Genomic DNA, 22,680 nt, shown 5'->3' with positions numbered 1-22,680 from the left:
AAAGACTTCCAGAAGTTTTGTCACCTTACTTGAGGCTGTCTGCCAGATTGCTTTGGGAACAGGAAAGGCCGTTGCAGACCCACTAAGATAAATAACCCCCTCACTGCTTCAAGCAAGGTGGTGTTTTTTTGGAGTTTTGGAGACTGGAGGATAGATCATGTTGCTTGTGGAGAACCTCACTGCTGGAGATTACTCCAGAGTCAATGCCAGTTGTTACCTTTTCCGAGTTGTTACCTTCTGTCCTTCCATGCAGAGCCATGGGAAATTGCCCAGGCTGCTTAAGAGGGTCAAGCAGAGTAGTGAGCAAGGACCACCAGGGAGGTGTTAAGAGGTTAAAAGAAAAATAGTGTTGTTGGTGATCTTTATACCATGTGACCTAACTGTTTTTGTTTTCTTCACAGGCCAGGACGACTGGAATGGGACCAGGCCATCGCTGAAGGCCCCTCCAGCTAGGCCAGTGAAGGGAGCATACAGAGAGCACCCATATGGACGTTATTAAAAACAAACATGAGGGGAAAATATCAGTTATGAGCAAAGTTGTTACTGATTTCTTGTATCTCCCAGGATTCCTGTTGCTTTACCCACAACAGACAAGTAATTGTCTAAGTGTTTTTCTTCGTGGTCCCCTTCTTCTCCCCACCTTATTCCATTCTTAACTCTGCATTCTGGCTTCTGTATGTAGTATTTTAAAATGAGTTAAAATAGATTTAGGAATATCGAATTAATTTTTTAAGTGTGTAGATGCTTTTTTCTTTGTTGTTTAAATATAAACAGAAGTGTACCTTTTATAATAAAAAAAAAGAAGTTGAGTAAAAAAAAAAAAACCACAAACCTGTTAGTTTCAAAAGTGACATTGCTTGCTTAAAGGTTCTGAAGTAAAGACTTGTTAACTTTCTCTTAGTTTTGATTTGAGGCATCCCGTAAAGTTGTAGTTGCAGAATCCCAAACTAGGCTACATTTCAAAATTCAGGGCTGTTTAAGATTTAAAATCACAAATGTTAACGGCAGTAGGTGCCACCATGTAAAAGTGAGCTCAGACGTCTCTAAAAAAAATGTTTCCTTTAAAAGCACATGGCGGTTGAATCTTAAGGCTAAATTTTAATACGAAAGATCCTCATGAATTAAATAGTTGATGCAATTTTTAACGTTAATCGATATTAAAAAAAAACAAAATTAGGCTTGTAAAACTGACTTTTTCATTATGTGGGTTTTGAAATCTAGCCCCAGACATACAGTGTTGAGAGATACTTAGGGGGAGGGAGAGATACTTAGGGGGAGGGTTTTGAAGAAGTTGATTTGGGGGGAGGGGATGGCCACCTGAATTGATTTTGATGCAGAGCTTTGTAGCCACAAACACAATCTTTCAGTCAGCACTAATAATTAAAATTTCAGTATTTAAGAAGACTAGTATTTTGTCCATCTGAGATTCTGCACTCCATGAAAAGCTCACTTGGACACTGAGGCCAAAAGCTGATGATTTTCTTAAGTTGATGGCTATCAATATTGAACTGTTCCCAAGATAGTCAAGTATGTCTCAACACTAGCATGATATAAAAAGGGACACTGCAGCTGAATGAAAAAGGAATCAAAATCCACTTTGTACATAAGTTAAAGTCCTAATTGGATTTGTACTGTCCTCCCATTTTGTTCTCGGAAGATTAAATGCTACATGTGTTAAGTCTGCCTAAATAGGTAGCTTAAACTTATGTCAAAATGTCTGCAGCAGTTTGTCAATAAAGTTTAGTCCTTTTTTAATCAAAGTAAATGTGATGAATTGTGATTTTTTTGGGTGGACAATAAAATAGTTTTCTCTTTCAAATAAACTTAAATTAACTCTAAAGTTAATGGGCTTGTTAAAAGTTGGAGACATTCTTAAAAGTGGTGGGGGGGATTTTATTTTTAAGTTTACCAAAAAAAAGTTTATGGAGTTGTTAAGTTTTAGTTTAAAAATAACCAAAGCTTTTTCACCCCCTGGAAGTTGTTGAAAGCACTTGTATCCAAATCCTATCAAAAAGTTCTGCTTTCTGGAGAGAAAAACCCAACTGAGCTGAAACTTGGATTGGTTTCCATACATAGGTCTCAATATTTAAAGTGCCAGCCGTCCTAGTTTGCACCTTCTATAGGGCCCCTAGGTGGCCCTAAAGAGTGACATGAAATAATTTCTGTAAGCTTAGCAAGGGGTAGCACTTGTGTTTAGATATGACAATTTGGCAAATCTTGGGTGCTTGTAAGGGTTTCCCTTCCAATCCCAGAAATGCTGTTAATAACTCAGCTGGGTCTGGCATGATAGACTGTCTCTGAATTCCCTTCTAAGAGACCAAGAGAGGAAATGATGGAATTGGTTGGCCCTGTTTCTACTCCATGTTAATTCTCAGGGTTCTCATGCCTTCCCTAAGAGAGCCACCTAAACTGCTCGGGGGTGAAAAATCCTCTTGTATGAAGTGCCAAGCTGCCTGCAGCAGTGCATGATGGACATTTTTTTTTCTTTTTAAAACACACCAACAAAAAAAATGTATTTGTAGATTGTGATAAAGTGTAAATAACTGAATTTTCAACCATGGTTTGAAGTCAGCTTTCAGGGCATTATGTCTTGTTTTGATGAAAAGAGATCACTCTATACCCCCCTTTTTAAAGGAAAATTATCGCAAGAGAATCAGGATGTGTAAAGCTAACATGCATCGCAAAAAACCAAAGGTAACCTAAATGTCTGATTTTAATAGCACATATTTCTCTTTTACATAAACTGTGACAGCAACTTGCATAAACAATTCTTTAGCTGTTAATTTTAATGTTAAAACTTTGCAAAACTTGTTTAATAAAAATAGCTGTAAAAAGAAAAACCATATGCTGCCGCATAAATTAGCCATAACTCTTAATAATCCTGCCCATCACAAGTGAACTGTAATGTAACCTGGGCACAAAGTCTGACATCTTAAATGACACATTGTAAAATTTCAATGACTATAGATTAGACCTCCTGCTGCACCCCAAAGTAAAGCTTTCTGCTCAGCTATTTTAAAATGTATAAGGATGAGTCCCTGTAGGTCCCCATATTGATATTCACAATGAAATGTTACTTAAAATTTCTTGAAAGTTGCATGTTTCTCTCCTGTAATGTGTAAACTGCATGCAGGACCTCTTTATCTTTTATTTTGTATGTCTTTAAAACATCCTCTTCAAAAGACTGATCTCTTATTTCTCCATTTTCAGGTAATAGAAAATTCCTGAGGTATTTCCTGGAATAGGATGGGTAGTGAAGACCCCTGTCAGGTATGTTAAGGTAGCTTTCTGTTAAGGACTGTGGGCCTTTTTTCATCATGACTGTAAAACAGTTATGCCTGGAAGGTGGTCACTGGGCTACTGTTTCCTGCAGTCTTCTGTATTGTCTTTAAAACATGACTGTGTTTATATGTTGGTTTACAGTCCATATTGAATTTATTTCTAATGGTTGATAAGACCAGATAGTGTCAACTTAAGCCTACTGAATCCCACTCTATTTATCCTGTTAATAACCTCATTTGGAGTTCATTGGTTGCAAGCAACAAAGTAGCTAATGTAAATAAAAGGGACTTCATTAGAAAGATGTTAGGGGTTTAGAGATTTAGTGTGAAGGCTAGAAAATCTGGCATGGGAACCATAGTGGCTGCGGAGAACTGCCGATAGCAGTGGTAGACCAGAGGAATGATCTCGAAGCGGGAATTGGCTGCTAGTAATAGTGCTTGGGCACTACTGTTAGGATAGGTAAACTCCAGCTATGTTTGCTTTCTTTCTCCCTCTACTCAAGATTCAAGTTCTAGGGAGAGGATTGATAATTAGCTTGAGTTCTGTGCCCGCCCTTTACCAGTATTTAGTAAGAAACAACTAATTCCTCAAAAGGAAGTTGGGGTGTTACTAGGAAAGAGAAAGAGATGCTGAGCTGCTGCCAAGAAACAATCGTCAGGTAATGTCTATTTTATAGAAGTAACGAAGACTTAATGAGGCTAAGTAACTTCCCAGGGTCACATGATTAGTATGGCTAGTAATCAAGCCCAAGTTTATGTGTTGCCAGAACCTATCATCTTAACCCTATACTATACTGCCCTTAATCTAGGGAAGGGGTATTTCTCATACTTGGATGACCCTTCATAGGGATATTGTGGTATAGGAAAAAGGGACATGGAGCCTGGCAAACTTAGAGCTAAATCTACAAGTGGTCTTTTGTTTAGTGACCTAAAACAAATCATTTATTTCTACCTCTAGAGAAGGAAGATGGTGATAATGCACACCTCATGGTGGTTGGCAAACTGAAGGAGTTCTAATATATATAAGGACAACCAATTCAGTGCTATATACATAGTAAATATTAGTGGTCTTTTCCTAAGAACACTTGCCCTGAATTTAACTCTTATTTGTGTAGTTGGGGACTCTGACAACAGTGAACCTTCCTGTTGCCTGAAGCCATTAAGCAACTAACTGGCTGGTTTTTCCCTCTGCTTTGAGTGAGTTCTTAGCGTTAGGATGACACTGAGGACAAAGGCTCTAACTAGGTACGCCAAAGGCACATAGAGCCTTTGCCAGTGAACTTTGGCTTCTTGGAATTTCTTTGTCTTCCAAACCTGCCTCTGAGATCTGGAGGCTTAAAGGAGGGTTATGTGTACTGAGCCGCGGTTCTGAGTACACAGCAAGTCCTAAGTTTGGCTTAGGTCACATGAATGGCTAGGAAATGTAGGAGGAAATTCCTGAATGCAGAGAATCTAATCTCAACTTTCCTAGGATAATCTGAAGTTTGGCGAAAGTTCTTTTTCCGTTTGACTGTGATTTGTGCTTGGAAAGGCAGGTTCTGTTGTTCCTGGACCCAGGCCTGCTGGTGGTCTACCTATTCTGGGAGTGTAGCTTAGTCTGTTGAGCCAAGTGTTTTCTGTAACTCTATCACTTACTACCTGTGAACTTTTATTACAGTTCTGTAAGCTTTAGAGACAGGCACGATTGGGTACTGTCTTAGCTCTGCCTCATCTCAGCCTTTGTCACCTTAGACAAAAACAAAACGTTTAACCCTTCTCCATGCCTCATTATCACATGAAGTTGATGATAATAGCCAATATTTATCACTGTGTGCATCATAATATTTTAAATAGTTAATAAGAGTTATTTCATTTGGTCCTTCTCTACCCTTCTTTTTTAATTGAGATAAAATTTATATAGCATAAAATTTACCATTTTAACCATTTTAAAGTATACAATTTAGTGGTTTTTAGTATATTTATGATGCTGTGTGACCATTACTATTTAATTCCAGAACATTTACATCACTTCAAAAAGAAATTCTGTACTTGTTAGTAGTCACTCCAGTTCTCCCACTCTCCCCAGCCCCTGGCAGCCACTAATATTTCTGTTTCTGTGGGTTTGCCTATTCTGAACATTTTTTGTAAATGGAATCCTACATGTGCCTTTTGTGATTTTGGCTTCTTTGACTTTGCATGTTTTCAAGGTTCATTTATGTTATAGCTTGTATCTAGTACTTCATACTAATGATAGGAAACATTATTTCTAAAAGCAGCTCATTTCACTTGAGACAGCTTTTAAGTATTAGACCTTTTCTCTCATTTTGAATGAGACACGTTAGTAACTTAATACTGGTTCTACTTTAGTCCTCTGAAGCAATACCCTTTTAAGTAATTAGATTGTTTTCATTCCTGTTTCTCTCTCATCTCTAAAAGTTTTTTCTTAGACTTGCAAGATTTGATTTTCAAGAGAAACTGGAAATTTGAGACAAACGCAGTGTCTCACACCTATAGTCCCAACTACCCAGGAGGCTTAGGTGGTAGGATCATTGGAGCTCAGGAGTTCGAGGCTGCAGTAGGCTATGATTTTGCCATTACATTCCAGCCTGGGCAACAGAGTGAGGCCCCTTCTCAAAAAAAAAAAAAAAAATTGGATTTTTATGTACAATTGTTTAATGTTTGCTCAGATTTTTTAAAATACAGTATTGGTCCCAATAAAATTCATCTGCTGCAAGCCAAATGTGGCTCTTAGCCTGCCAGTTTGCAGCCTCTGGTTAGCTTCTATTGATAAAAATTAAAGGGCATGTTAGGATTTTTAAGTGATCCTGTCTCTCTTTGCACAGACTTAACTGTCCTGGTGGCAAAATGTCTGGGGTTTTTAGGGGCTTTTGGGTAACAACTTTACTGAGATATAATTCATATACCATAGTGTTCACCCATTTAAAGTATACAATTCAGTGGTTTTTAGTATATGCACAGAGCTGTACAGTCATCATCGCAGTAAATTTTATTTTTTATTACCTGGAGCCATGCCCAAGAATCCTTGAGCAAGTAGACTCCAATGTTAGAATATCTTTATCATCCCCAAAAGAATCCCCATGCCCATTATCTGTCTCACCCCAATCCACTTATCCCCTCCAGCCATAGCAACTATTTGTCTACTTTCTGTCTCTACAGACTTGTCTGTTCAGGACATTTCGTATAAATGGAATCATATAATATGTGCTCTTTTGTGACTGGCTTCTTTCACTTAGCATAATAATTTCAGGGTTCATCCATGTTGTAGCATGTATCAGTATTTTGTTCATTTTTACCTTCAAATGCTATTTCATTGTATATATATACACACCATGTTTTATTTATCCATTCATCCATTAATGGACATTTGAGTTGTATCTGCTTTTTGGCTATTATGAAAAATACTGCTTTGGACATTTGTGTACAAGTTTTTGTGTGGGCATGTGTTTTCAACTTCTTGGATATATACCTAGGAGAGAAATTGCGGGGTCGTATGGTAACTCTTTAACTTTTTGAAGAACTGCCAAACCCAAACTATTTTCCACAGAGCCTGTACCATTCCAGCAATGTATGAGGGTTCCTATGTCTCCATATCCTCACCAACACTTACTTTACATTTTATTATAGCCATCTTGGTGGTTGTGAAGTGGTATCTCATTATGGTTTGGATTTGGATTTGGATTTCCCTAATGACTAATGTTATTGAGCATCTTTTCATGTACTTGTTAGCTAATTATATATATCTTCTTCGGAGAAATGTCTCTTTAAATACTCTGTTGACTTTTAAATTGGATTATTTATCTTTTTATTATTGAGTTACAAGTTCTTTATATATTCTGGATGCTAGACCCTTATTGGATATATGATTTGCAAATATTTTCTCCTATTGAGGGGGCTGCCATTTTGCTTTATTTGAAGCACAAAAGTTTTTCATTTTGATGAAATGCAGTTTATCTGTTGCTTTTTTTGTTGATTGTGCTTTTATTGTCATAGATAAGAAGCCATTGTCTCACTCAAGCTCAGTGAGATTTGTACCTGTTTCCTTCGAAGAGTTTTTTAGTTTCAAGTCTTACATTTAGGTCTGTGATTCATTTTATATTAGCTTTTGTATATGGTGTGAAGTGGTTCTTTAAATTCTTTTTTCTTTTTTTTTTTTTGAGATGGAATCTCGCTCTGTTTCCCTAGGTAAAGTGCAGTGGCATCATCCTTAGCTCACTGCAACTTCAAAACTCCTGGGCTCACACAATCTTCTTGCTTCAGCTTCCCAAGTAGCTGGGACCACAGGCACACACCACGACTAATTTTTATATTTTTGGTAGAGACAGAGTCTCTTGCTCAGGCTGGTCTCAAACTCCTGAGCTCAAGCAATCCTGCTACCTCAGCCTCCCAGAGTGCTAGGATTACAGGCATGAGCCACCACGCCCAGCCTCAAATTCATTCTTCAGGCAAGACACGGTAACTCATGCCTGTTGTCCTAGCATTTTGATAGGCCGAGGCAGGAGGATCACTTGAGACCAGGAGTTGAAGTTCAAGACCAGCTTGAGCAACATAGCAAGACCTCATCTCTACAAAAAAATAGAAAAATTACCTGTAGTCTCAGGTACTCAGGCAGCTGAGGCCGGAGAATTGCTTGAGCCTAGGTGTTTGAGGTTGCAGTGAGCTCTGATGACAGCACTGCACTCTAGCCTAGGCGACAGAGTGAGACTCTATCTCAAAAAAAAAAAATAAATAAAAATTTTTCATTCTTTACACATGGATATCCAGTTGTCCCAACACCATTTGTTAAAGAGACTGTTCTTTTCCCATTGATGGTCTTGGCGCCCTGGTCAAAAATTGACCATAAATGTATATAGGTCTACTGCCTTTTGAACTTGGTATTACTTAAAGTGCTTAATACAATTTCTGGCACATAGTAGCTGTTCAATAATAAGTAGTAGCTTATTTTGGCATCACTGAGAGCTTACAAATGGTGGTCCTGAGCTTTGAACCCAGATATGGGTGACAAAGTGTGTCTTTATCATATGTATTATACTGCAGGCTGCTGAAGTGGGAATGAGGTATCCTGCCTGCCATGCCTGGCCATATGTAGTTCACCAGAGGCTCAGGGGCTGAGCTCCAGCATGCCCATCTCCTCCTATCATCAACCTCTTCTATCCTTCTTTCCCTCTCCCACAATTTCCAGGGAGCCTCCAGGGGACTCTTGGCAATGACAGTTACTGCTGAGAAAATCTCTCAGCCTCCCTTACCTAGGTATATGGCCTTAGGCTTTGTCAGCTTTTGCTCTCTTTCCCACCAAATCCTACCCCTTGCTCCAGGCTAAGAGTGAAATTAGAGATACATCAGCATCTGGTAGGGCTTTTTGGGCAGCAAGGATGAAACAGACTTAGGCTTTTTGTTTTAGGAACAGCAGCCTGCCAGTCACAGAAGGCTTCTTGTCTACATATATGCAGAATGCTTCCTGAACCAAGTGAACAAGAGGAATAGAGGTAGTGGTGGCTGTTTTGCTTGGGTTTTTGAAACTTAAGTACTGCCTCCCTGGCCTCTAACCTTAAAGCTGTGTCCCCCAAGGATTTGCCCCAAGATCATTTCTCGGTTAGAATGCATTAGGCAGCACATGGGCTCCCTTTCTCTTGATAAGTTCTTGTGTTTTGTGTGAGACTACAGAGGCTGCTGTTGCTGGCAGTGCTACTACTAAGTAGGCATTTTAATTTTTTTCCTTCATTTTATTGTGTCTCAGTCCACCCCGTTCATTGACTTTGTACTTAAAAGAAGGCGAAAAGTGAGATAGGGAAAATAGGCAGCTTTGCCTGGTTAAGGGGTGAAAGAAATCACTTTGAATGCCTACTGTGTGTTCCCTATTTTATAAATGAGGCAAATGATACAAGGAGAATTGAAGTAATTTACTCTGCTTGCATGGCAAGTAGGGGGAGGTGCGTATCAACATTGTACACCAGAGTCCATTTGCTATGCTGAAAGCATGCTGCTTCTGTAAGATGATGCCGTATTTCATTGACTGTAAGAGCCTCGTGTAAGATGTATCATTAAGTATTGAAAAGAAAAAAATGCTGCTAATTAAACTGACACAGTGGTTTCTTTTCAAATCAAATGTAAGATGCATCCTGAAAAACATATCTTAGTTACTGCCTCATTTTGTCAACACTAACATGTATTGAATATTTACTCTGCCATACGCTATTTTCTCCACCAGTAAAGTAGATATTATTATTATCCCATTTTTACACATGATGAAATTGAGACCCAGGGAAATTTAAATAACTTATCCAAGGCCACACAGCTGTTAATAAGTAGCAGAGCTGGGATTCAAACTCTGATTTCAGAGTCTGTTTTAAATCTCAGCTATATACTGGAATTCAGAAGGATTTTTACCTTTCAGCCAAAACCATCCCAGGGAATCCTATACAGTCATTCTGTGTCGCAGAAGGAGGCATCCCCTGTAAGAACATCATTATGATGAAGAAGATTTGCTTGGGTCAGAGGGCTACATCAGTTTATAGTCCCTGCCCTCAAGAAACTCAGTCTAACGGGAAAGAGTAAGTCTTAAATTGAGTAGTGTGTAATCATGTTCTCTTGCTGAATTGAATACCAGGCAGCCTGGAGGAATTGTCTGAGAAAGGCTTAGGAGACACCAGAGAAACAGGGTGACATTTAAGTCAAATCTTAAAGGATAACCAAGAATTTGACAGGCAGACAGATAGATAGCATAGCAAAAGACTTTATTATCGCTTTAAACACGCTAATTTCAAATTCTGCCTCCTCAAAGGTTAGTCTAACTACCTTTGGAACCTTAAGTGAGTTATCCTCTTCAAGTCTGAGTTTCATCATTTGTGAAATGGGCATAATATCATTTACTTCACAACATGGTTGTGAAGATTGAGCTTGTGCATATAAAACATTCAATGTGACATGTATTAGGCACTCAAATTTTAGCTATAAATAGAGGCAGGAAGAGTAGGTTAGTGCTAATTTTGGAAAGCTAAATATTAGGCAAAGAATTTGCACTTTATTGTGAAGTTTAGGGAACTATTTAAGGCTTTAAACATGAGGGCGACTTGAACCACACCTGTTTACCATTGTGCCGCCGAGGGAGGGAACATAAGAGAAGCAACTGAGGAAAGCCTTTGGGAAAGTGGCACTGCTCCTTTGTGGGAGGGCGAAGGGGGTTTTATCCCCTTACCTTGTCTTCTTTCCTCAAGACCTTTTGCTTTCAGAAAGAAGAATCCTCTCTCCTGTCAGGTATTTGGGCTATTTGATGATGGAATGTTAAGACTTTGCCATATGTTAAGAGAATCTCCTCATATCCTATTCCTTTCACTCACCCTACTCATTGAAAACCAAATGAGTCTCCACTGATAGAAACTTTGCTCTTAAGCAAGGCCTTGCTTCACCACTGAATGGATGAGATCCCTGCCTCCATTTTAAGCTCTTAATTTTTGTTCTAACTCTGTGCTTTGGGAGTATCATATACAGCAGTGGTGCCCAAGCTTTTGGGCACAATTTTTCCATGGACCAGGGAGCGGGGGCCGTGGTTTCGGGATGCTTCAAGTGCATTACATTTATTGTGCACTTTATTTCTGTTATTATTACATTGTAATATATAATGAAATAATTATACAACTCACCATAGATTGGGAACCCCTGATACATAGCATCCCATTTAATTCTCTCAAATGGCTCTGTGAAACAAGGATTATCCCTGGTATACAGAGTGAGAAACCAATGTCTAGAGGTTAGGATGACAATAGAGTCCAAGAACTTGAGTTTAAATCCAAGTCTTTCTGTTCCTACTTGGCTGCCTCCTGTTCTCTCCTCTGCACCTTGAGTGGCCACAAGATCAGCTTACACCAAAAGTATTTCCTAGCTTTGTTATAAGGATTGGTATCCCTGGCTTGGTTCCAAATTGTGAAGTTAAAAGACTTGGATCCTCATGAGCCTTCCCCTCCTTTCTCTCCAGAGCCACACGTACCTCCTGCTCTCCAGATTAATAGTCATTGCATGTTTAAAGCTAGCAAGCATCTGATGAATATTTAATAGCATTGAGCAGACAGGCTGGAAACAGCTGCCTGAGACAGCAGCTGCTGGGGGGAGGTGAGGAAGTGCCCTATGCTGCCTGACCACCCGTTCTTTTGTTTCCTGGCCTGCAAAATGGGTGTGGCCCTTCTAGGCCTCTTAGGAGCAAAGGCTATACCTTAGTCCTATTGTAGTCTGATTGCTGCCCTGGGCTCCCAAGGAGGCTGCACTCAAGCAGGAAATTCAACCCTTCTTGGGGCGGGGGTGGTAATGGGAAGGACAATGTTCACTGACCTCTAGAATCAATTTTCCAACCCCAGGGCCGGAGGTCTTCCAGTCTGTTGTCTGTTCTGGCTCTGAGGCTGATGATGTGTTCTCATTTAGTATTCTGTCAACTACAGCTGTCTTTTCTAAAATGAGGAGCCTTGTATCGGGAAGGGACTTGAATTTCATAGCCGTGCTGCTGAGGTTTAGCTTCTTGGCATCACTTGACTCTAGATGCAGCAGTCTCTGAGCAGTGAGTGTATTTCCCATTCCTCACCTATGCTGTGGTGATTGTCTTTGGCTGCATCTTAGTCAGGGAATCGGCAGGTTGGAGTTTTCAGACAGGTATACAAGCTAGCCCCATGCTTACGGAGTGTCTTGCTTCAAGGAGGCCTTGTCACTTTCAGGGCAAACCTGGGGAGGTCGTGGGACTTGTGAAAAAAGTCAGCTCATTTGAGGTATTTTTAGTCAGAGTGAGGCACAGCCAGTCTATAAGCCCAGATTAATTAGCTAAGTAGGGCACATTGCTAGAAATGTGGGTGCTATTCTGATCTTAATACTGCATCAAGATGGCTGCATTGGCTGTTCCCTTTTCAACCTCTGGAGTCTACGTTGGCCCATCTCAGGGTAGCCAGTCTCATTCTTCTAGGCACCATGGTGTATGTGAGTATTTGAGATAGAAGAGTTTGGGTTCAGATACAGGGCTAATTCTTCTGTGGGGTCTTCTGACTCTAGCAGCCTTTATGGTTTCTATACATGGGCTGGGTTTGGGTATAAGATGGGTACTACCCTTTTTCTCAGGCTCTCTGTGGTTGGAATGTAGCAAACCTCTACCTTTGAGAAAGAGAAATACATCGTGCTTTGATATGATTCTTTATAAGCTGCTCTCCAGAAATCAGTACAAATGTCCCCTTTCATTCTTTTTTTTTTGTACATTCAGTATTGCAAATTATGCCTGCTGTGTGCTAGTCACTGGAAAGTCAGTGGTGTGTGAACAAGATAAAATGGTCCCCTGACTTCATGGTGCTTACAGTGTATCTAGGGAAACAGACACAAAACAGATAACCTCATAAATAACAAATAATTTCAATTGTGTTAAATTCTATAAAAGAGCAGAACAAGGTGCTCTGCAGTCATACAACCTAACTCTAGGGTTTTCTTTGAGGAAATGATGTTTAAGCTAACATCTAAAGGAAGACTGAGCTAGGCTGTTAAGGGAAAGGACATGAAGCACATTCTAGGAAGAGGGGGTAAGACTGAAGCAGGCAGGTTCAAGGTGAGGTAGGAATCTGGACCTTACTCTGAGGGCATCACTGAAGACTGTTGACTGAAGTGGAGGAGGTTAGAGAATTGCATTATAGTAATATTCAAAATGTGGAGAAGTGAATGGATTCAAGAACTTTTAGGAGATAGAATGAATGTAATTTGGTGATTGATTAGATGTGGGAGAAGAGGGATGTGTACTAAGGTTCCAGGTTTCTAGCTAGAACAACTTGGAGGGTGGTAGTGCCATTTAAAAGATGGGAAGCACTGCTGCAGACTTCAGCATGAGGTCAGGCCCCTGCCCTGTGCTCCAGGCTTTGGCTGTGTCTCTCCTGTGGGCAACCCTGAGTATTCGGGGCTGGGATGAAACACCCTCACAACAGCTGGGTGCAGTGACTCACACCCATAATCCTAGCATCTGGGAGGCCGAGGCAGGAGGATCACTTGGGGTCAGGAGTTCAAGACCAGCCTGAGCAAGAGCGAGACCCCATCTCTACTAAAAATAGAAAAAATTAGCCCAGCAACCAAAAATAGAAACAAAAAAATTAGCTAGGCATGGTGGCGAACGCCTGTAGTCCCAGCTACTCAAGAAGCTGAGGCAGTAGGATTGCTTGAGCCCAGGAGTTTAAGGTTGCTGTGAGCTAGGCCGATGCCATGGACTCTAGCCTAGGCAACAGAGCGAGACTCTGTCTCAAAGAAAAGAAAAGAAACCCCTCATAAGGCCAGAAGAGATGCCCCTGAGCCTAGAATCGAGCTTTTAAAAATAGCAATGAGAAGATGCCTATTTCCCCATTTCCTTTCTTCCAAAGAGCTCTTGTTGATCTTTTTCACATCTCTGGGAGAGCAGAAAGCATTTTCCCCTCTGTATAGCTGGAGGCCCCAAAGCTTATATAGTTAAGCCCCCACCCACCAAGGATTGGTTGATTCTTCCCTGGATCACTCAGCTCAGGCATGGGATGTGAAACTCTATTTTCATTACTTGACTGACAGCAAAAAGAGAGCTCATGGGCTGTGGTCTGGTTTCTACCCGTCTGTACCTAGAGACCTGCGTACTGACCGAAACAACTAGAGTTGTGCTGTGGGATGGGGAGACTGTAAGGGAGGCAGCCTGGCCAGATGGGGGCTGAGAAGCTTCATGTTTCTTAATTTTCTACTTTGTGTCTTTGCAGCCATCAGAGGACTTCAGAAACCGGGAGAGCTACCTGCTACTGTAAAGTCTGGCCTGCTGGCATTTGCTGAGCACAGAGAAACCCAGGAGAGGAGATCAACAGTTTTGTTTCACTCTACCTCCTGATCTTTGTGATTATCCCACAGAAAGCCAGCTAGGATCCCTTAAGAGTTGTTAGGCCCAGAATGAAGTCATCAGGCTGTAGGGACCATGATGCTATCTGTTTAAACCTACTCAAGACTTTAAAGAGTTGAAGGAGACGAACAATATCCCTAGCATGGCCCCTTAGATGGGTATAAATTTTGCCATTCCTAGTCTGCCTTCCACAGAACTGGCTGGAACACCCTACCACCACCTCCTATCCCTGTCTACCGGCCCCCCCCCCCCCCCCGCGCCCCCCTGCCTCCACACCTGTGTTGTGGGTATCAGCCTGGGAGCCCTTGGACACTTTCAGAGGCCTCCCAGAGAGAGGGTGGTCAATCATCCCCCATGTGAAGGTCTGAGAAAAGCCAAGTAAGAAGGTTCAGTTACTTTGGGCAAGTTACTTAACCTCTGAGCCTGTTTTTCTCTTCATTGTTGATTACTTACCTTGTCCAAAAACGAAGGATAGGGCTTCTCCTACTTCACCTTTGTACTATATTCCTTCCTCAAGTATATGCCCCTGAGGAGCTCAATAAAGGTTTGGTCAAGTGATGAATGGTCCCACTCTGGTAGCTTCTGTCAGCTTTGGGGAAGGGCCAAAGCCTTCCTGTATAGCTCCCACTTTCTTTCCAGCCATACTGGGCCATGTTCTAACATTTGTTCCAACATTTTCTCTTGAAGAATTGGAAAGTTGGCCTTTGGTAGGCTTCTGGTTTCCTGTGGCCTATTCTTAGGCTGATTTATACCAAGCTTTCTAAGAGTTTAGGAACCTCTACTACTGTACTTTTCTCTAATGCCTTCTAGTTATTTTTCCTAACAAAAGAACAAGGGGAAGAAGGTCTGAGTTTAGGGAGAGATGAGAGCCTGTCTGCATTTGAACTGTGCCTGGGGCACTCTGATGAGCCTGGATTTATTCTTGGCAGGAACAGAGGTACAATAGAAACGGACATTAAAATCAGTTGATTTACATTGGGCAAGCTGTTTAACCTCTGAGCCTGTTTTTGTCTTAATTGTTGATTACTATAAATAATAGCTAATAGTTTATTGTTTCTTAGTTTGTACCAAGTACTGTGTCAGGCATTTATATGCACTGTTTGACGTAATCCTTCAATCCATTATACTGATTTTACAGATGAGGAAACTGAGGCTCAAGAAGGATAAGAAACTTGCGTAAGGTTAGAAATGTGCTATCAGACTTCATAGTCCATACTTTTGACCTGTTTGTACCTCTTACAGCCACAAGTGCTTTGAAAAACAGTGTTTGTAAGAGGGGTTTGTCTAGGGTGAAAAACCATGCAGGTTTACCCAAGCCTGAGAGAGTTCCTGGGATGCAGGATTTTGAGTGCTAAAACTGGGAAAGTCACACGCAAACCTAGATGAGTTTGTCATCCTGTTTGCATTGGAGGCTCTCAGTCCAGGCCTGGCCACTGAGACTGAACTTTCCTTGGCTTCTTGGTCTCCTAGGCTTCACTTTGTGGCCAGAGTCCTTTAGCATTTGAGGACCTGCTTCCGTTCACCAGACAAGGTCATCCTGGTCACAGATAAAGAGATAAATGAAGGCACAGAACCTGGGTCACTGAAGAGCCCGCGTTAGGTTCCTTGGCAAACATGCCCTCAATGCCCAGGTGCATTCTATCTACTTGGGAACTGTGGAATTTTATAGGAAAGCTCACAGGCCTGAAGCCAAACGGATCTGGATTTAAATCCCAGCTCATCACTTGTGTATTTTCAGGGCCTGTTTACTCCACCAAAGTAGGATAATAACCCCTACCCACTGAATGGAATTTGAGAAGCAAATGAAATGTGTTTGAAATGCCTAGCACGGGGTCTAGACAAAATACTTCTCAACACTTAAGTTTCCTTCCTCCTTTATTTCAGGCTTATAGGTCTTATCCAGTCCTGTCGCCTGTCATGTCTGTCACACACAGCCTCCACCCTCCTCCAGTTACCACTTATGTCCCTGGGGACCTTCCTTTGAGAGTCCTGACCTAGTGGGCTTGGCCCAGCTGCCCTGCATGTCAGTCAACTCCCCTGCAAGCTGAGAAGGGATGACACATCAGCCATTCCCCATAGCCCCCTCCTAAGCCTTGGGACTGTTTTGAGGCATAAATATTTTAGCTGGGCCTTTCTAGCTGTTGCTAGGGTGATGGGCTTTCAGGGGATTGGGGTCGGAGTGTAGAGATGGGGCTGGCAGCCTGGAGCCTAGCAGCAGAGCTGGCCCTGGAGAAGCGGGTATGAGGCCTGGTCAAGAGCCAATGCTTGCAGCTCTGATGGCTGTTGCTCTGCCTGCCGTCCCTTTCCTGGGCCCCTCAGAGCCACTCACTGCTTACAGACCCAGCTCTGCTCTTAGGTGCTCTTTGATCTTAGGTAAATTGTTAAATATCTCTGGGCCTTCAGTTTAGCATCTGTAACAGAAAAATCTCTGCCTAACTCATGCAGGCAAGTGGAGAATACAAAGGAGTTAAAGCAGGTTTTGTAAAAGTCCTGTGCAACACTAGGCTAGCAGGTCATGACTGCAGAAGCTAGGCTCCATTACACATTCTGACAGACCGAACAGCTGAGGTCCTATTGGCCATGTGGATGCCACCCTAAAAATGACTCTCAGATAAGGCACTCTCTCCCCTTCTTCCTCCTGCCTCGTTCCTCATGCTGCAGCCCCAGCTCCTTTTTCTAAGGTTCCCAGGTCTAGCTAGATGACCTGGTGTGTATGCGAAGGAGTTGGGCCTACCGGCTTATGACCAGAGTTAATGAAATTTTCTCTTTTTTGCCTTAGATACAGAAATCCAGGCTCCCAGACTAGATCTGGCCCTCATCCTCTATCCATTCCACCCCGGTTCTAGAGACCTTACAGCTAGCTAGCTTTTAAGCTTTACATTGTGGTGGCATGCCCCACCTCCTCCCCTTGGGATGGGTGTAAGAAGAAAAAGGGCCATAGAGGGGGCACGTGGATCCCTGCCCTATCCTACCATTGAAAAGCCTTGGATTGGGTCCAGGATTCCACATCTGCCCGGCTATGCCCAGCTCAATCTCCCTGTTGTGCTGGGAGTTCTGATTCCTTTGTATCAGGCTCACTCTGGTGGTTAAAATGTGCATGGCAGGGGAATAAGATAATCAAATGTAAGACTGATTTTTAGGCCACCCTCAGGGGTGGGATAGTTTACACCAAGGAAAAGAGTGTGTCTCCAACTCATAATAAAAGCCACTCCATTTCTCATACAGGATATCCCTCCCAGCTGTTTGCTTCTCTCCATCACTAATCCTCACAACAATGACAGTAATTATCCTAATTTTACAGATAAAAAGGGCTCACAGTTGAAACTGAGTCCAAATTCTTTACTATGTGTAGCATTCAGGATCATCAAGTGATCTCAACTGAGCCTATTTTTCCAACCTCATCTTCAGTTACTCTCAAGCCAAAATGGACTCGCTCTTCTGGAACGTAGTCTATTTCTGGACGTTTGCTCATGCTGTTCCCTCCATCTTCATTACTCCCCCCCACCTGACCCCCAAGTACATTACCTGTCAAAATGTGTTTTTTAAAAGACTACAGAAATACAATGTTTTCTAGGTTTTCTAAAGTTTGCATATATTATCTTTATAATAATTAAATATAAGACATGGGAAGGCAAAAGTCTGGACGAGAACAGGTGGGTGGGTGGCCCTGACAAGTGGAAGGTTGTGTGGGGACACTAATGTATAGATGGAGTGAGAATGGCCCTGGAAATTTGAAGAACATGAAGACGTGGATTCTCTTGTAGACTGTCACAGTGAAAATCAGATGTAAGTATTCCTGCTGGCATGAGAAAGTGGGAACAAATCCCTGAGGGAGTGGGACAGAGCTGCAGGTGACATTTTTTTCCAAAGCCTTCAATCTTAAATGTCCATTAGTTTGTACTTCATAATATATTCATATTTTAGTAATAATAGCTAATACTTCAATAGAACTTACACCAGGCACTGTTCTAACTACTGTACACAGACTAACTTGAACCTCCCCACAACCCCATACGGCAGGTACTAGTATTACCTTCACTTTACACTGAGGAAACAGAGACACACAGAGGTCGACTAACTTCCTAACTCATGCGGCCAGTAAGTGGTGGAGCTAGGAAGTCTGGCTCTAGGGAAGGTGTTCTTAATAACTACATTTTAATATTGAAAATACTGCCTTATATTTCCAGTGAATAAAACTGACGTGCTAGAAAGTTGCAATGTTTTATCCTGTGCTTTCAGCACCTCTTTGTACCACCAGAGGGCTGCACAATATGGGTTGAAAACTGATTTAAAGGACAGATTTGCCAGCTTTGGACCTTGGTCCTAGAATAACATGACCAAGGAAAAGATCCCAATTCTTGATACCCAATGACAGGATTGGCCTAGGGCCAGTGACATTTCCTCAAAAACTCAGACTCCTGGAGGAGCCAGTAGAGAGCAAATTAATCAGGAAATGAAGGTTCAGAGAGGGGAAGTGAGGGCTTCAAGGTCTAGAAGACAAGAATCTAGCCATTTTTTTTTTTTTTTTTGAGACAGAGTGTCACTTTGTTGCCCTGGCTAGAGTGAGTGCCCTGGTGTCAGCCTAGCTCACAGCAACCTCAAACTCCTGGGCTCAAGCGATCCTTCTGCCTCAGCCTCCCGAGTAGCTGGGACTACAGGCATGCGCCACCATGCCTGGCTAATTTTTTCTGTATATATTTTAGTTGGCCAGCTAATTTGTTTCTATTTTTTTTTTAGTAGAGACGGGGTCTTGCTCTTGCTCAGGCTGGTCTCAAACTCCTGACCTCGAGCGATCCACCCACCTCGGCCTCCCAGAGTGCTAGGATTACAGGCGTGAGCCACTGCGCCCGGCCAAGAATCTAGCCATCTTACTATTTTCTCCGGGGACCCTATAGGAGGCAGATGTTAAAGGACCAAAACCTCAGATGCTTCTGGTAGGTAGTGGACTAGAAGTGTATATTCTAGATTATTTCAGTTGCAACTGTCAAACACCAAACATAAACTGGCTTTTTGTAACAAATCCATAAAAGCTTCAGGTATGGTTAGATCCAGGGGTTCAATTAATGCTATCAAGAAAGTGTCTTCTGCTGGGCTTAGTGGCTTGCAGCTGTAATCCCAGCTACTCAGGAGGCCATGGAAGGAGGATCACTTGAGCCTAGGAGTTGGAACTTGTAGGGAATTACGATTGTGCCACTGCGCCACTCTACCCTGGGCAACCGAGACCCTGTCTCTTAAAAAAAAAAAAAAAACAGTTAAAAAAATGTTTAAAAGTTTCTCCTGATTTCTTTTATTTTTATTTATTTAATTTTTTTTAATTTTTATTTATTTATCTATTTTTTGAGACAGTCTCACTTTGTTGCCCAGGCTAGAGTGAGTGCCGTGGCATCAGTCTAGCTCACAGCAACCTCAAACTCCTGGGCCCAAGCGATCCTACTGCCTCAGCCTCCCGAGTAGCTGGGGCCACAGGCACGCACCACCATGCCCAGCTAATTTTTTTTTTCTATATATATTTTTAGTTGGCCAGATAATTTCTATTTCTTTTTTAGTAGAGACGGGGTCTCGCTCTTGCTCAGGCTGGTCTCGAACTCCCAACCTCGAGCGATCCACCTGCCTCGGACTCCCAGAGTGCTAGGATTACAGGCGTGAGCCACCGCGCCCGGCCACTCAGCTAAGGTCTCCTCAAAAGGTGGCAAGATGGCCACCAAGAGCTCCCAAGTTGTTAACCTATTCTCAGAGGGGAATAAAAGTTTCTTTCCTAATAGTTCTACCAAAGATTCTAGGATTGCGTCTCATTTGGCCTGATTTGGGTCATTAACACCCCCTCCCTACAACCCCAACCAGTCACTAGCCTGAGGTGGCAGGGGTATTGGAATGCTTTGATTTGCCAAGCCATCTGCCCACATTTGAACTGGAAGGTAAGGCAGCCCCACCAAACCACATGGGCTGAAGGTGAAAGAAAGGTAGTTACCCAAGGGAAAAATCGGTGTTCTTACCAGGAGGAGGAGGAATGAATGCTGAGCAGGCAAAATTTTTCATCTTGGACTGCCACCAAAAAAAAAAAAAAATCAATAGTGGACTGGTACAGGTGGGCTGAAGCCACAGGGGGTCACGTGCATGTCAGTCCATACAAATAGCCTTACCCTTTCATACTAGGTTGTATGCATGCCCTCAAATTCAGTAAACATTTCCTGAGTATTTACCATGTTCAAAGTCCAGCACCTTCCATGTAACAGATGCACACCAAAACATTCCCCTATTACCAACCCCATAGGCAGTTACCAGGCTCAAGCCATTGCTTCCTCTTAATAGGATTACAACAGGCAAACTCCTATTCATCTCTCAGAAAGCTCTTGACTCCCTCCCTTGTCATTCACTTGTGACTACTTCTGAACTTGGTACATAACTGCTGTTATCACACTGTGCCAAAATTTACTGATTCTTTTTTTTGTCTTCCCCATTACCCACTCATTCACTTCTGTATCCTCAGTGTCTAGGATATGGTAATTGCTAAGAAATGCTTGTTAACCCAGGAAAGGCCCAACCTCAGTCTTTCACAGAATATTCCTGAAGCCTTTTAGCTTCCCTTCCAAATGATCCTTGCTTTCAAGAGCCAGTTTGCTGCTTCCTCAATTCAACTGAACTAATACATACTGAATGCCTATTATGTGCTAGGTAGTGTTAGACTTTGGAGGTTCAGAAAGTTGGCAGGGCATGGTGGCTCATACCTGTAATCCCAGTACTTTGGGAGGCCAAGGCAGAAATCACTTGAGGCTAGGAGTTCAAGACTAGCCTGGGCAACATAGTGAGACCCTGTCTCTACAATAAATAAAAATAAATTAAGATATATTTCAAATTCAGTTCTAAAGAAGCCAGAATTATCTCTTATATCAGAATTTCTCTAACTAGAAAAAAGAAATCTCAGTCCTGGTTTCTCTGTTTGGTGAGTGAGGGAAAGTTGTTCTCCCTATGCCTCTTTTCCCCCTGAAGGGAAGGGCTGACTTGGTGTAAAATCTGTCATAATTTAACAAACATCTTTGAATTGGACTCCATATTTCCATTTGTCCAGGCCAAACACCTTGGAGTCATCCTTAACTCCTCTCTTTCACACTCCTAACAAATCTGTCAACAAATCTTGTTGACTTCAGCTTCAAATCCAGAATCCAACCTAATACAAATCATCACCATCTCTTGCTAAGATCATTGCCATAGCCTCCTGTCTGATCTCCCTGCTTCCACCCTGTGCCCCTGCAGTCCGTTCTCACCGAGCAGCCAGAGTGGTTCTTTTAAATTGGAAGTTCAAACCCTTCAATAGCTCTGCATCTCATTCAAAGTAAAAACCATACAGCCCTGTGTGAACTATCCCTTCTCATGTCCTACTGTCATGCCTACTCCACCTAAGCCACACTGGCCTCCTTGTTATTTCTCAAATTTAGCAGGCACCCTCATGCTTGAGGGCCTTTGCACTGACTGTTTCCTCTGCCGAAATGACCCCTTTCTCCAGATGTCTGCATGACTGACTTGTTCATTTCTTTCATGTGTTTACTCAAGTCACCTCAGTGAAGCCTATTCTGCCTGCCATGTGTAATATTGCAACCCTCCATTCCCCTTTCTTGTTTTTCTTCCACACCATCACTTCCACACCCTTCTAACATACTACAGAATTTACTATTGATAATTTTGTTTGTGTCTACCTCCTCCCACTTGACGGTAAGCTCTGTGAATATCTATTAATTAAATATCTAATTCATTCAATTAATTGAATATTGATGTCCATTATGTGCCAAGCACTGTGCTAAGCAATGGAGGTACCAAGTGATTAAGACTGTTTATAAGTCTTGTGAGGGAAGAAATGATAATAACAATTATTAGTAGTAGCTCACTTATTAAATGCTTCCCCTGTGTTAAGTGTTTGCCAAACATAATGATGGCTACTGTTGATTAAAACAGACTTTGTTCTACATGCATTATCTCCTTTAGTCCTCACCAAGATCTATAAGATGACTATTACCAGCCTCATCAAAAAGAGTGAGAAACGAGGCCTGGCACTATGGCTCACACCTGTAATCCCAGCACTTTGGGAGGCCGAGGCTGGAAGACCCCTTGAGGCCAGGAGTTCAAGACCAGCCTGGGCAATATAGCAAGACCCTGTCTCTACAAAAAATAAGAAAAAATTAGCCAGGTGTGGTGGTGCATGCCTGTAGTCTCAGCTTCGTTGCACTGCACTGCAGCCTGTGTGACAGAGTGAAATCTCCAAACAGGCAACAAAAACAGAAAACAAAAAGGGAAGATTTCAAGACTCGTAAATGGCAGAGTCAGGATTTGAACCAAGGCGGCTGCAATGAGAACAGAGAGTAAGGTCAAATGTGAGAAATATCTAGGACTCAGGGTCAGCAAGACTAGGGCAAAGATTGGATGTAGGGGCCGAGGGAAGGGGAAAGTGACTCCTAGGTTTTGACTGGGGTGGACCAAAGCGCAATGAGGTCGAAGAGAAAGATGAAAGCCCAATTTGAGATACGTTAAGGTTGAGGTGCTATGGGCCACTCG

The 22,680-nt window shown here is 42.1% G+C and overlaps 1 protein-coding gene across 2 annotated transcripts in view; it reads left to right on the top strand.

Annotated features, from left to right (window-relative positions):
• KHDRBS1 (KH RNA binding domain containing, signal transduction associated 1) overlaps positions 1-14,698 on the top strand; it is a 37,557-nt gene extending 22,859 nt beyond the window's left edge. Inside the window, exons 9-11 of one of the 2 annotated variants that reach the window (XR_006734220.1) lie at positions 402-594; positions 3,211-3,270; positions 14,003-14,698. Coding sequence is in view for 1 of the 2 variants with exons in the window: in XM_045548412.1 (XP_045404368.1) it covers positions 402-499 (98 nt within the window). In the remaining variant the exon portion in view is untranslated. Of the gene's footprint in view, positions 1-401; positions 1,761-3,210; positions 3,271-14,002 lie in introns of those variants that run through there. The other variant, XM_045548412.1, reaches the window with a different exon arrangement.
• The last annotated feature ends 7,982 nt before the right edge of the window (positions 14,699-22,680 follow it).

Source organism: Lemur catta, chromosome 3, assembly GCF_020740605.2.
Source record: "Lemur catta isolate mLemCat1 chromosome 3, mLemCat1.pri, whole genome shotgun sequence".
In the NCBI taxonomy this organism is placed as follows: domain Eukaryota; kingdom Metazoa; phylum Chordata; class Mammalia; order Primates; family Lemuridae; genus Lemur; species Lemur catta.
This window is presented reverse-complemented; position numbering and strand designations above follow the sequence as displayed.